This window comes from Erithacus rubecula (genome assembly GCF_903797595.1).
Source record: "Erithacus rubecula genome assembly, chromosome: 6".
Lineage (NCBI taxonomy): Eukaryota > Metazoa > Chordata > Aves > Passeriformes > Muscicapidae > Erithacus > Erithacus rubecula.
In genome coordinates, this window is record NC_136688.1 from 22,890,746 (window position 1) to 22,902,931 (window position 12,186).

The following is a 12,186-nucleotide window of genomic DNA, read 5'->3' on the forward strand; positions in this document are numbered from 1 at the left end:
TTATGCTGATATTTCACCTTGGTGGGGCATGAGGAGGGTAAGGGATTGGGTCTTCCTTGTGTCTGTGCTCTGACACAGTTGTGTCAATGTCACAGTATCCAAAGCAGGCTGCAGGGAGCAGTGGTGCAGCTGCAGGGCATGGTGGTGGTCCAGGCACTCGGGGGTGTGGAGCCAGCGCCTTCCCCAGCCGAGGCAAGGGGTTCCTGGGGCCCTGAAAGGTGGCTGGAGCCCTCACTGGTCCTGCCCACCAGATACTCCTCCCCATGAGGAGGGCCAGGCAGCCCAGAAGACCCAGACACAGCAGAGGCCTGACACAGCGTGCTTTATTGCCAGGCTGTTCACAGCCACTCACCGAGCTGGGAGAGAATGCACAGATCATAAATATATTAACTTACAATAAATAAATAACCCTGCCAGCACCCTGCTACAAGCTTTGGGTTACCAGTTGCTGGTGGCCCGTGCTGCAGCACTTTATAACCAGGAGGAGCACAGAGGCTCCCAAGAAGCATGAGAAACTGAAGTTCCCCAAGAAATAACTAGTCTATGCAAGCTGGGGCACAGGAGCTGGACTTAACAAAGCATTTGGGTCAGTGGAGATTTGGTTGCCATTAATGCAATTTGATGCTACTTACTTTTGTAGTTTTAAGGGCTACATTGCTGTTCCAACAATACCAATATTTACCAGAAAAACCAACTTGATCTCATTTGAGACTGCTTCCTTTTCCCTTAGTGCTTCTGCCCACCCAGCCCCAGTAGATGCTCTATATGCTTGCAAGCCATGCCACTTGTGGCCAACCAACTTAACCCTATCCCTCTCTTCCAAATCCTCTGAAATTCACTTTTCCAAATGACTGTAATATGCTGTTGGAGAGACAGGGAGACCTCACAGTAGAGCACTCAGTACAACAGCAGATCCACACAGCACCATGCAGTACTTACTGCAATCTAGCTTATTTGCTGTATTTGCTTTGGCAAGTCTTGGACACATGGAGGAGAAAGCACAAAGCAGACAGGTTGTATGGCAATAACTAAGCTGCCCTTTTTTAGGAATGTCAGGAATTTCCTTACCTTTGATTATATATAGATGCGGCTTTCTGGGGAGTAATAATGGAACACAAGTGCAGAGCTGCTGCTGGAGATTTAACCACTCTTATCTGGGCCAAATCTGAACAGAGCTACACACCAAAACACTGGCAAGTGGCCTGTACTGGTGCTCCTGCTGCTTCAGCACCTGCTGAACTGTGGAACTGGGAGGCAGCACCCCAGTAAGAGTACCCGGCTGGTTCCAAGCAGAGGCAGGGCTAGCAGCTGCTGCCTTGTCTTGCCTGCCAGCAGAGGGAAGCATAACTCTAGCTGTAAATGGCTTCTGCAGAGGTGCTATTCCAGCACAGATTTGGAGCTAAGAAAAAGGCAAGCTGTTCCTGGGAAAAGATGGGTGAACCCAGCACTGGGGATTAGCACAGCCACACACACACTGCTGATGTAGACAGAACCCACTGTTAGAGCAGATGCTCTGGGAGGCGGTGCTGTTCCTCCAGGGGGTTCTGGAAAAACCCATGGAATGGTGCCCACCCTGACAACCTTCAGTTTTCAGAGGAGTCTGTCTCTTCATTGGAGCCTTCACTCTCAGCATCCATTTTTCGACGGTGGTGTAGAGGTTTCCAAGGTGAGTTAATCCTGGGCGAGCTACGAATGGGCATATTTGCTGTGTCTGTGCTGGAGCTGGCAGGAACAGAGACAGAAAGCCCAGAAACCTGAGCTACCCTGAAAGAGAAAAGACAAGTGCTAGGCAGCATGTTGCAGAAACTTCTACTGCAGCACTCTTGGAGTGAACCTGGGAGAAAGACTTAAAACTGGCACAGGGATGAAAAGATGTTCATGGCATAGGGGGGAAACATGTTGCATTGGTACCTCCCAGACAGACTATGTGAATCTTCTCCTATTTAAACATATCTTCTGGGCTGATCTTGTTCCTTCCAACACTCTCTATTTATCACCATCCAAACAATTTCCCTGTTCATTAGAGACTGCTGCTTCCTCTAGATCCCTCTTTGAGTCACACTCTTCCCCTGTTTCTGAAGACTTTTGTAAGGATTTTGTTAACTGCACTGAGGCACCACAAAGAAAGCAGCCCTTCCTGTTCAGGCTGATCTTTTAGCTCCTCTCTTGTTTTGTAGTAGAGCAGAGGAATAGGACAGTACTTTATTATACTCTTCTTTGGCATGCTACCTTTAATCTGTTGCTTTACCTTCTAGTTTAGGCAATTCCACTTACAATTTCTCAAGTTCCTGATCCATGGCAGGGTCCAGAAACAAGTCTCCTTTATCTGGCAGAGCCCCTGGGAGAAAAAAAAACAACCAGTGAAAGTATCAGCAGAATTAGGCTATTCATTCTTCAAGAAAAGCCATAGCACCATCCAGAATCTTGCCTGCAAGGCAGAGAACACTTTTCCTTATACCTCTTAGAGAAATGGACACAATGTTGAGGATCATAGACAGATAAAGAATGATGATTCATTTTCTCTGTCTTTCATACATGCTATAGCTGAGCTCAGATGAAACAGGAGGCAGCCTCAGTAGTCTCACTTCCTCGAGCCCTGAGGATTGGCAGTTTTCATTGACAGTACAAAATTAAGAGTACTGACTGTCAGGGAGATGTCAGCTTTGGGTCTCTATTCATTACCCAGTATAGTCACCAGCACCAGATATAATAGATATGGTGTTGTCAGTGCCACAGCCTGAAGCATGCACTACACCACCCAGGGTTACTTATGTTTTTGTGCCACCTGCCTTTCTTGTGGCACACTCATCCTGGGGATCAAAACACAGATTTTAGGCTTTTGCTTTCCTTGCAACTCAGGAAAGCCAGGCTTGACTCTCATGCGCATTGCCTATAGGAGTTAAGGGTGGATGAACTGTGCTCCAGCATTGCTTGCTGCCTGGGCATGAGCATGAAAGGCTGAGCCAGTAACTGGGTACCTTCTCAGTGTAAGACCAACAGGCTCCTTTTCACATTAGAAACCCTTCTCCAGATAAAGGACATGGTATAGTTCAGGACTGGAACAGCTGATTGATAATCCTTGCTCTTGTCTGAAAATACTGGGACCTTAATAGAGCTAGAAAGGAAGATGGCACTCTTAGGAAAGTCCTCCTTCCTAATTCTTTAACAAACTCCACCTTGTACAGGGGTCATGGGAGAGTGTGTTCACATAAATGACAGAGAACAGAACAGAGATTGCCTACCAGATTGTACACCAGAACAAAAATTTGATAATCTGTATGAACAGTACAATTAGGAATGCTATTTCTAAGGTTTTTCAGGAGACTTGGGTGCTACACTCAATACCTTTGGGAAGGGGCTTTGTATTCCCTGAGGGGACAAAAATTTGTTTGCTGTTTGCTACCTTGCTCTTGAAGGAGAGGCTGGAGAGCCACCTTAGAGGCAGACTGGCAGCAGTCATCAAAAATGTAGCGATGAGTGTCTGAAAACTAGAGTAAGTTTAGACCAGAACCGATTCCCCCATTTATTTGGGTTCTGGTCTTCTACTCCTGTAAATGAGCAGGAAAGTCTGGCACTGCAAAACTGTCAGGAGATCCATGGAAGTGTCCCAGTCTGCTTCTTTTTGTGGGCTCAATTAAAAGAATAAACAACTAAAGCTTAACTTGTTTCTTTAGCTGCAGAATGCACAGTGAAGTCTCTAGGGCACAAGATTTACTTGGGAGAGTTGATAAATGGCACTTGAAGTATTCACAAATCAACATTGATGTTGGAGATACACTGCAGATTCCAGTCTGCCTGGCAAACTCAGCAGCACTGTCCCAGGCTGAACAAGCTGCCCTAATCTCTATCCCTGTTCCTCAAGAGGAGCTGCTGGCTTTGTGAGACCAAAACCTCCTCTGCCTGAAACTGCTCTCGCTGAAGGGCTTTGGGAAGCTTCTGATCCCCTACAGACCAAAGACTATTGAAATCACCCTTCAGGAGAGATTAAAAGACACCAGGAAAAGAATCCTCCTTTCCTTGCCAAAAATGTTAGCACCTGTCAGACTTGTAGTTGCTGCCCCTCCTCTGAGAGAGGCCTCAGCAGGAGCCTGGCAGAGGGCCAGAGGACAGGCCTACATTAATGGAAACGAAAACCCACTCACTTTGTAGATGGCACAATGGAGGATTTTTTTTTTCTTTTCATCTGTTTTCTTTATGCTTGACTAGAAGTGGATTTCATAGGGCAAAGGAAAAAAATGCTTGCTGCCATCCAGGCATCAACCTTCCTCCCAGTGAATACACTGCTTTCTAAGCCTGTTTTCAGAGAGCATTGCACGGCTGTATTCGTGCACCTTTGATATATAATCTGCCCTGCCCCAGAGGAGCATTAGCAGCTCAAATGGTTTGCTGTATGAAGGGGCTCAGCCAGGGAAGACACACTTTTACTGTGCTATGACACACACCTGTGCAAAAGAAGCAGCCTCAGGCAAGGTGCACCTTTTCATTGAGTTTTTTCTTTGCAATTAGGGACTGGCAGATACTCAGGCCCAGAAGGAGAGGAAGGGGATACTTAGCAAAGACAGAGAGAGACATCTACCCTTAATGGCCACATGATTTGCTGAGTGGAGATGGGCAAAGATGAGTGTTTGGGAACACCTCCACACACAGCCCACCCTCCCTGTTGCTGCCATTTAAATTGGTCTTGTCAAACAGAAAAACCATTTCTGTTCCTCTTTGTAGGAGGGCAAGGCACATGGGGGAAATATGAAACTGTGAGTGAATTATGGATGGATTACATACTGTCCTTTGCCAATGTAACACTGTTTCCTTGCTCCAAACCAGCACAACGTAGAAGCAAACAGTGAGATGCTGGTTGGTAATCCCTATGGTTCCCACACCAGTGTGGTACAGATTTCTGTAGCAGTTTGTTTTATGTTCAGATTTCCATCAGGCCATAGATAGCTACTTGCAAGATCACACTGCCTTGAAGGAACACGGGGAAGAGCTGGGAAAGACTGGGCTTTTAGCCAAGAAGAAGCAGGGATTTTCCATTAGTTGTACCTTCTTTTCTTATAGATGAGAGCAGCCATTTAAAATCTATGGGAGCACAAAGGGCTAAAACATAGGATGGTATCTCAATTCAGTATTCCTTGAGGAAGCTCCACAGCTTCAGGCAGACAGTAAGGCACAGTGTTATGTTTTTGAAATTAATCCATCAACAAAAAGATGGAAATCTTCTCCCAGCACTCTCTTCCTGACAGTGTAAAATGTGGGTTATAATTACAAAGAAAATTCCACAGAAATACAGAATGACTGAAAATCTAGAGCTGTATCATTTAGGTAAGTCTTACCTAGGGCTCGATTGATGCCCTGATCCTTTGCAAGAGCCATAAGGAATCCATAAAAGGTCATTCTTTGCACGCTACTCAGTATTTCCTTCACATGAGCAGAAGGTGGGCAGCTAGAAAAAGAGAGACAGAGATCATCTTGTCTCCTAAATTATAATTTTTTTTCTAAGACCCAGCTCAAAATCAAGAAATTTTACCTTTTACCTATTCTAACACTTATCAGGTTGCTCTGACTCAGTTTAAAACAGCCACCAGCTTGGTTACTGAGCACTGGATCTGCTCCCCATTTGCTAAGCAAGATCTTTGAGCTGGGGGATATCCCTAGGAGCAGTTTTACGTGTCTTCATTCCAAGGACAGTGAGAAATGCCTAGATTCACTCAGAGGCATACACATCCCAACTCTTAGCACATTGATTCAAAAATCTTCTGGGAAATACTTTCTTTCAGAAGTCAATAAACTTTCATAGAAGTGTTAAGTTTGGAATAGACTAAGACCATTGAATCCAGTGGTTACTGGAGCAGTGCTGTGTTCATCACTAAACTATGTCCCTAACTACCACATCTACACATTTTTGAACACTTTCAGTGTGGTTATTAATGCACTTTTATCAGTGATAGTCATCCAAGGGGCAAGAAAACCTCTCCAATGATAGCCTAAATATGTCAGAGAACAATATTTAGGTGAGGACTAAATTAGCATATTCCCTTCTTCTACACTCACCTTAACCCTTGGTCCTGAGTTCTAAGCAGTATTTTCATGGTGATTCTTGCTCTTGAAATCCCTGAAGGATTTAATACAAAATCAAACTGCCTCATAAAGAGGAAGTGTTGAACAGTCAATTGCGTAGTGGTACCCCTGGGACATGTGGGGGAGGACTGGTGATCCCTCAGGCAGAAGTGGTTATCAAAGCCTGACTGAGTATTGAGCTACTGCATGAAAGGCTGGGAATGGCTCCCCCCCACAGTGCTGTGCAAAGCCTGACCTACCAGATAGGCCCACAGTACTCTTCCCATCTGAAGTTCTTAGGAACATGCAGGGAATGTAGAGCTTTTGTTGTTACAAAGAAGAAAACAACCCATCAACTCCATGCTTAGATATCTATAGCACTAGACAGCAGTTTAGCAGTAATTTTGTGAATCACAAATCTGGATTTGGAAACCTGAAGTAGAAATCAGGTGGAACTTGTTATGAGTTATTGTCCTGAGTTATTTTGTGTTTCTAGACCATGACCTTCTAGAAGGGCATATTCTTGCTACCTGCAAGAAACTATGATGGAAGTGTCTGTCAAAGCTATACAGTAAGGTCTGGTGTTGCTCCATCCTCTGCTGAATTATAGCTAGTCTTGTGCCTGGGATCTGTAGCTGGAGACCAGCTCCAACACAGGCTCAGGTACAGACTGACAGTGTGAACTCACCTAGGTACTAAGGCTTCATACTCCATCCACCCAGTGGACTCTTTCACCTCCCAAGAACACAACTGCACTTGTTTATCCCCTCTAGCTAACTCATGATGGATCTCTCCATGATGAAAGTATCAATGCAGAAGTGAGATGGAGAGCAGAGACACAAATCCATCTATTATTTCAAGAATCAGTTCAAACCCCATGTTTCTTTGGTCCATGAAATGATTTCTCTCATTCTGTTAAAGCTGTTCAGCTATGTTTCCCTTTGTATTTCGTCAGTGAGAGCCATGTGGGAATATAATCCCGTTCAAAGTCCTCTCTTTCTTCACAGCTCCAACCTTACAAAGGGTCTCCAGAGACAGAATTTGTATTTTAGACTCCATTCATACCTGTATTTTGATCTGTCACACAAGGACTCCAGGCACTGGTAGAAGAGAGAAGCCTCTACTCCTTCGAGTGGGTTGCAGTTATTTGGGGGCTGGCGCTGCCGATGTTGCCCAGAGGATGATGTTGGCACAATCACAGTATTTGGATTTTTACCAGCCAGCAGGTCTTGATAAATGGCAGCCACACTTTCTAGGAACTCTAAAAGAACAGAGAGCAATTTAAAACTCACAAAGCATCCTCCTGACCTACCAGACTGTGGCTTAAACTGTTGTTCTATGTTGTACATAGCACTAAGTGTAAATAAGCACAACTCTACAGCATCCTGCATGTTCAGAACAGATATTATGCATGCCCATACAGCCATTTCCATAGAAGTTGCTGTCTTCTTCTTATTAGAATGATTATAAGACGTCACTCACTCTGTTGAAAAAATTGATCTCAAGGGAACAATGGCTAACTAGCACACTGGTAAAACAGTGAAGCGTGAAAGCTAATGTCAAACACAAAACTAGTTTGTGAAGTCTAAAATGTTTTCCTTCTCCACCTCTTGCCACTGATTAAGAACTCATCCAAGCTGGGAGCAAATTTTATTGAACTGCAACAGGAGGAAAGGGAGCGTGTTAGTCAGGGCTCCAGGCTGTATCCCAGCTTGCCTCTGTGCTGCTCCAAAGTAAATATAACACAGGATCTAGAAGAAGGGCCAGGGCAGGTCAGGGCTAGAGTTGGCAGAAAGCCTCTCCCCAGGCTCCTCATACTACCCAGTGTTTACTGCAGGAGCCTAATTTTAAACAAGTTTGTTTATGGATGTGGTCAGCAGTTTACAAATCTAGATTCCATTTAAAGTGGTTTGCATGTGTGTGGGTTGGTGGGAGAGTGTATGGCAGGCTGCTTGTATGCACTGTGCCTGAGTGAACAGGACAGGGATGGGACCTTTGAGTGTGTGTACACAAGAATGAGCTTGCCAGGACTCCAGTGGCATTTAAGTTCCGAGTGAATGGAAGTGCAATGCTGTGCGTGAGTAGGGTGGAGAGGAAAGTCAGAATGTCAGCAGGCCCTGAGGCTGTGCTGAGATTCTGCAGCTCCATGAAAATATTTGTTATATCAGAGAAAACTTTCTAAACACATTTTCTATCCCTGACTAAAGGAATTACAAGCCTGGTTTTGCCCAAATCAAAATCACCATTTTGAACTGGTTTTTTTACAATGAATTATCATAGATAAAGTTGTGATATGCACAACTTTATATGCACAGCAGAGTTACAAGGGAAGTATATACATGAAGTGTTAAAAAATGAGATTTTTGTATAGGGATAGCAGTGGACTCCTAACTGCTAGAAAGATGGGAATTCACTGATTGGATCAGATCAGAAGGCCACCCAAGTTTACTCTCTGACCACAGACTATTCTCACAACAGCTTCCAGACAGTGTTTCTACATCCATCAGAGGGAGCCATTTCAGTGTGAGTGGACAGAAATCCATGAGCTTTATCTTAGAAAGTGCTGTGTGCCCGGAGATGAGAAAGTGGCATGCTAGCCAGTGCTTGGGAGCATATTTAATGCTTTCCTAATGCTTCTTCTAATGCTAGGGTGACATGATGATGTATTTTAAAGCAGTCTTCCTGTACAGGACAAACACTTGAGTGCTCATCCAAGTTTCTCCACCTCATCTCCTGAAGTTTAAAAATACCTGAGGATTTTACAGATGTATATGTATGGGTGAGCATGAGAAAATAAACACACACAAACCAATATTATTTGATTTGTACTTTCCCTGCCAAGAATTTTAGAAGTATTTCATCTAGTTAAAACTCAGACTGAGGAAGTAGGAAAGAATACAATAAATGACCAACAATATGAAGACTGTTCATATGGATTATCTGTTCCTTTTGCTTTCCAATTAGGGCATCTCAAACCAAACAAAAGAGGTGGTTCTTCACAGGACAGGTGTCAAACCTGTGCAATTCTTCACCAAAAGGTGTGGAGGTTACAATTTTATGTGATTTCTAGGGGAGGCTGAAGAAGTTCTTGGGAGTGGAGTCCACTTAGGGTTCCTAAATCCATGGGAATTATACCCAGTTCAGAAATTCTTTGAGCTGAAACCAGCTTATGGTTGAGCAAATATTAAAGGGAAAATTATATAGATTTGCCCAGTTGCTTTTCCTTTAAAGGCACCAGTTGGTGGGCTTTTTCTATGATGTCTCCTGCAGGACTGAATAATTTCTATAAAGAAAGGGAAAAAATGTTCCTAGTGAAAGTTGATTGTTTGCTGTTCACATAGTCTAGATAAAGCTGAAAATTTATGTCTCAAGGCCAATATAAATAAATGCATCAGACATAGCAGTTGTGGGTATGTCGTTATTCACAACAATTTGGAATCTCCTCATTAAGTCTCCTAATCTCTTGACATCTGTGATGCTTTTCATCAGTAGAGTCCATTAGCTATATATTTTCTGTTAAAAAAACTTATCCTATCAAGTTTCAAAAAAGTGCAAAGATTATGAAGCTGTAAAGTTGTAATGCTACAAGTAGGAGAAGTCAACAGCTTCCTGACATTTACCTGAGTAGTAGAACTGGATCTGGAAAGCAAAGAGGAAATCAGAAAAAGACATCAGGCAATCCATTGCATCGTCCATCAGCACAATCCTATGATAAGAGGAGAGAAACAGTTTAGCATCTACAAAAAACTGAAGTTTGTAACCAGGAACCCCAGATCTTGAGAAAGTGCAGCCAAGGAACTTTGTGCAACTGAGGATTGCTAGTGGCCCAGTATAAGAAGTCAGGAGACAGAAATGGGAACACCCATTGCTGCATGGATGTGGATGCCCCAATATCAAATGAAGGCAGCCTAAGAACCTGAAGTGAGGAAAAGATCTTGATTGTCAATCACACACTTCAGCTACAGTGTGGACAGAGCAGTGCAACATTCAAAGACTGGTGGACATGATGGAACAAACACTGGTACAAAAAACTGCAAGGCAGGTTCACATGGTTATATAGAATTGTAGAATATCCTGAGTTGAAAAGGATCCACAAGGATCACTGAAGTCCAGCATTTGACTAAATGTAGCTACAGACAGGACAGTTACACAAATAGTAAAATGGTGAAAGCAGAATGACACTCATGCTATTCTGCTGTATATCAAAATTCATCAAACTGGGATATTTTTCAGATTCATAAAGATCACAGCAGTTGCAATTCAAACTCGACTACAGAGGAAATAACATTGCACCAACAATCTTCCTAACTGCACTCTAGGAACATCCTATCCCCCCCTTCCTGATAAAAGAATTGGTATAGATTCTTTTCTTATTAGGTCTATTATTTGACTATCGTTCCAAGGCAACTGAAGACTTCTTGGGCGAGAGACAGTCTTCTTTGCCCCTGCTGAGTCGTAGGTGCATGTTGGGAACTACATGCATCCCTATTTTGAAGAATATTTCTTGAATATGGAAAATACCAGCCACAGGCCATAAAGATGAAATGTAAGTGATAGCAAAGTCCAGTTCTCCCTTTCAGGAAAAAAACAACCTGTGATTTCAGGGCAAAAATGAAAACAAAAACAAAAACAATGCTCTGGTCACTGCCACCACTACCTAAGGATAAAAAGGTCAGTCTCTGAAGCGGGGAAAATCAAACTCATCTAATCAATGACAGCTTAGACTAAAAAACAGAACACTCCACTTTGATGGGAAAAAGCCCAGAATATTCAGGCAATGCTAATGAAAGGCAATTGGCATTTCTTTCCAACTGTGTGTAGGTCTCCTGAACGGTACAGTCAGCATATGGCACACTGTGCCACGTGATGATTGTCAGTTCACTACAGCCAAAGTATGGGTTGTCCTGTAGGACCCTTTTGAACACAGGGCCAGATGCAATCTGCACACCAACTCGTGCAGCATCAATTGTCTAAACACATTGCTGGGGAAACACTGTTCTGTCTCATGTAAAAGACTCCAGGGAGCTGTGTGGGAGGCTGACCTAGAAGAACATAGTATCTTGCAAGACTTCCCTGCCACTCAGACCAGTTCTGTTCACTGTGGCAAAATCAAACATGTAGAGCAGCTTGAATTAATTATCTCAAAGAAGAAAGACTGGGGCTAAGAGGGTCCCCAGGAGAAAAGCCAGTATTTAAAACAAAACCCTTTGAAGATGTCAAAGTGCTTCTGATTTATTTATTACATTCCAGAAGCCTCCTATCTTCCTGTCTAAAAAAGCAGTAGCTTCAGTTCTTAATTCTCACTAATAAGCATGTTACTGAGATTGTCAGTGGCCACATCAAGGAAATGGCTTTGAAGCTGGCAGGCAGAGCATCTTCATTTCTCAGGCAATACTGCTCAGCCACTGGCATTTCCAACCACTATTTAAGCACTGGAAATGCAACTGGCCACATCACTGATGAGCTGCACGCCCTCCTTTGAAATGATGGTCTGTCTCCCAGATACCCTCAAAGCACAGAAACTTTCTTCTCAAAGATGCAGGAGAACAACAGTGGAGAGTGGTTTAACATATTTGTTATGCAGAGAAACAATATTACATAACCTTTGTAACAAGAAACTCATTTCACTTGTTAAATCTAAAACTCTGGTCAATGGCAGTGCTCTGCAGCACCAAGCTCCAGTCACTTACTTAGAGGAGAGCATGAGGAAGTACTGAGAATTATAAGAATCTGTTGGACAGTTTTTGCTGTTAAAGACAGCAAGGAGCCTCTGTGGAAGCCTGTACAGCACATATGTGACAGAGGAGCATCTAAATAGAAGCAGGTGCAGTCTGGTGCTGGGTTACCGACTCCACTTGGCCCAGGGGTTTGCACGCCGGAAATGTTGAGAAGTCTTTAAATCCAATACAATCATTTATGAGGAGATTGACTGCAGCTGGCAATTCCCCCACATAGCCAGCTGACTAAGCACTCAAGGAAGCTGAGAGAACATCATATGCAGCATATCTGCACCTCTTCCTTGAAATATCTGGCAAGGAGAAAAACCTAGCTATGGACTGTAACCTAGACAGCAGGACCAAAATTGAGGACAAAATCTGAAAGTCTGAACTGCAGCTTTAAATAGTTCATCAG

The 12,186-nt window shown here is 43.5% G+C and overlaps 1 protein-coding gene across 1 annotated transcript in view; it reads right to left on the reverse strand.

The window, feature by feature from the left end:
* Positions 1-305: 305 nt before the first annotated feature.
* CSTPP1 (centriolar satellite-associated tubulin polyglutamylase complex regulator 1) overlaps positions 306-12,186 on the reverse strand; it is a 77,909-nt gene continuing 66,028 nt past the window's right edge. Inside the window, exons 5-9 of the mRNA XM_079309160.1 lie at positions 9,675-9,760; positions 7,120-7,315; positions 5,331-5,440; positions 2,275-2,338; positions 306-1,764 (exon numbers count right to left, since the gene is read on the reverse strand). Of these exons, the coding sequence (XP_079165286.1) occupies positions 1,584-1,764; positions 2,275-2,338; positions 5,331-5,440; positions 7,120-7,315; positions 9,675-9,760 (637 nt within the window). The 3' untranslated portion in view covers positions 306-1,583. The remainder of the gene's footprint in view (positions 1,765-2,274; positions 2,339-5,330; positions 5,441-7,119; positions 7,316-9,674; positions 9,761-12,186) is intronic.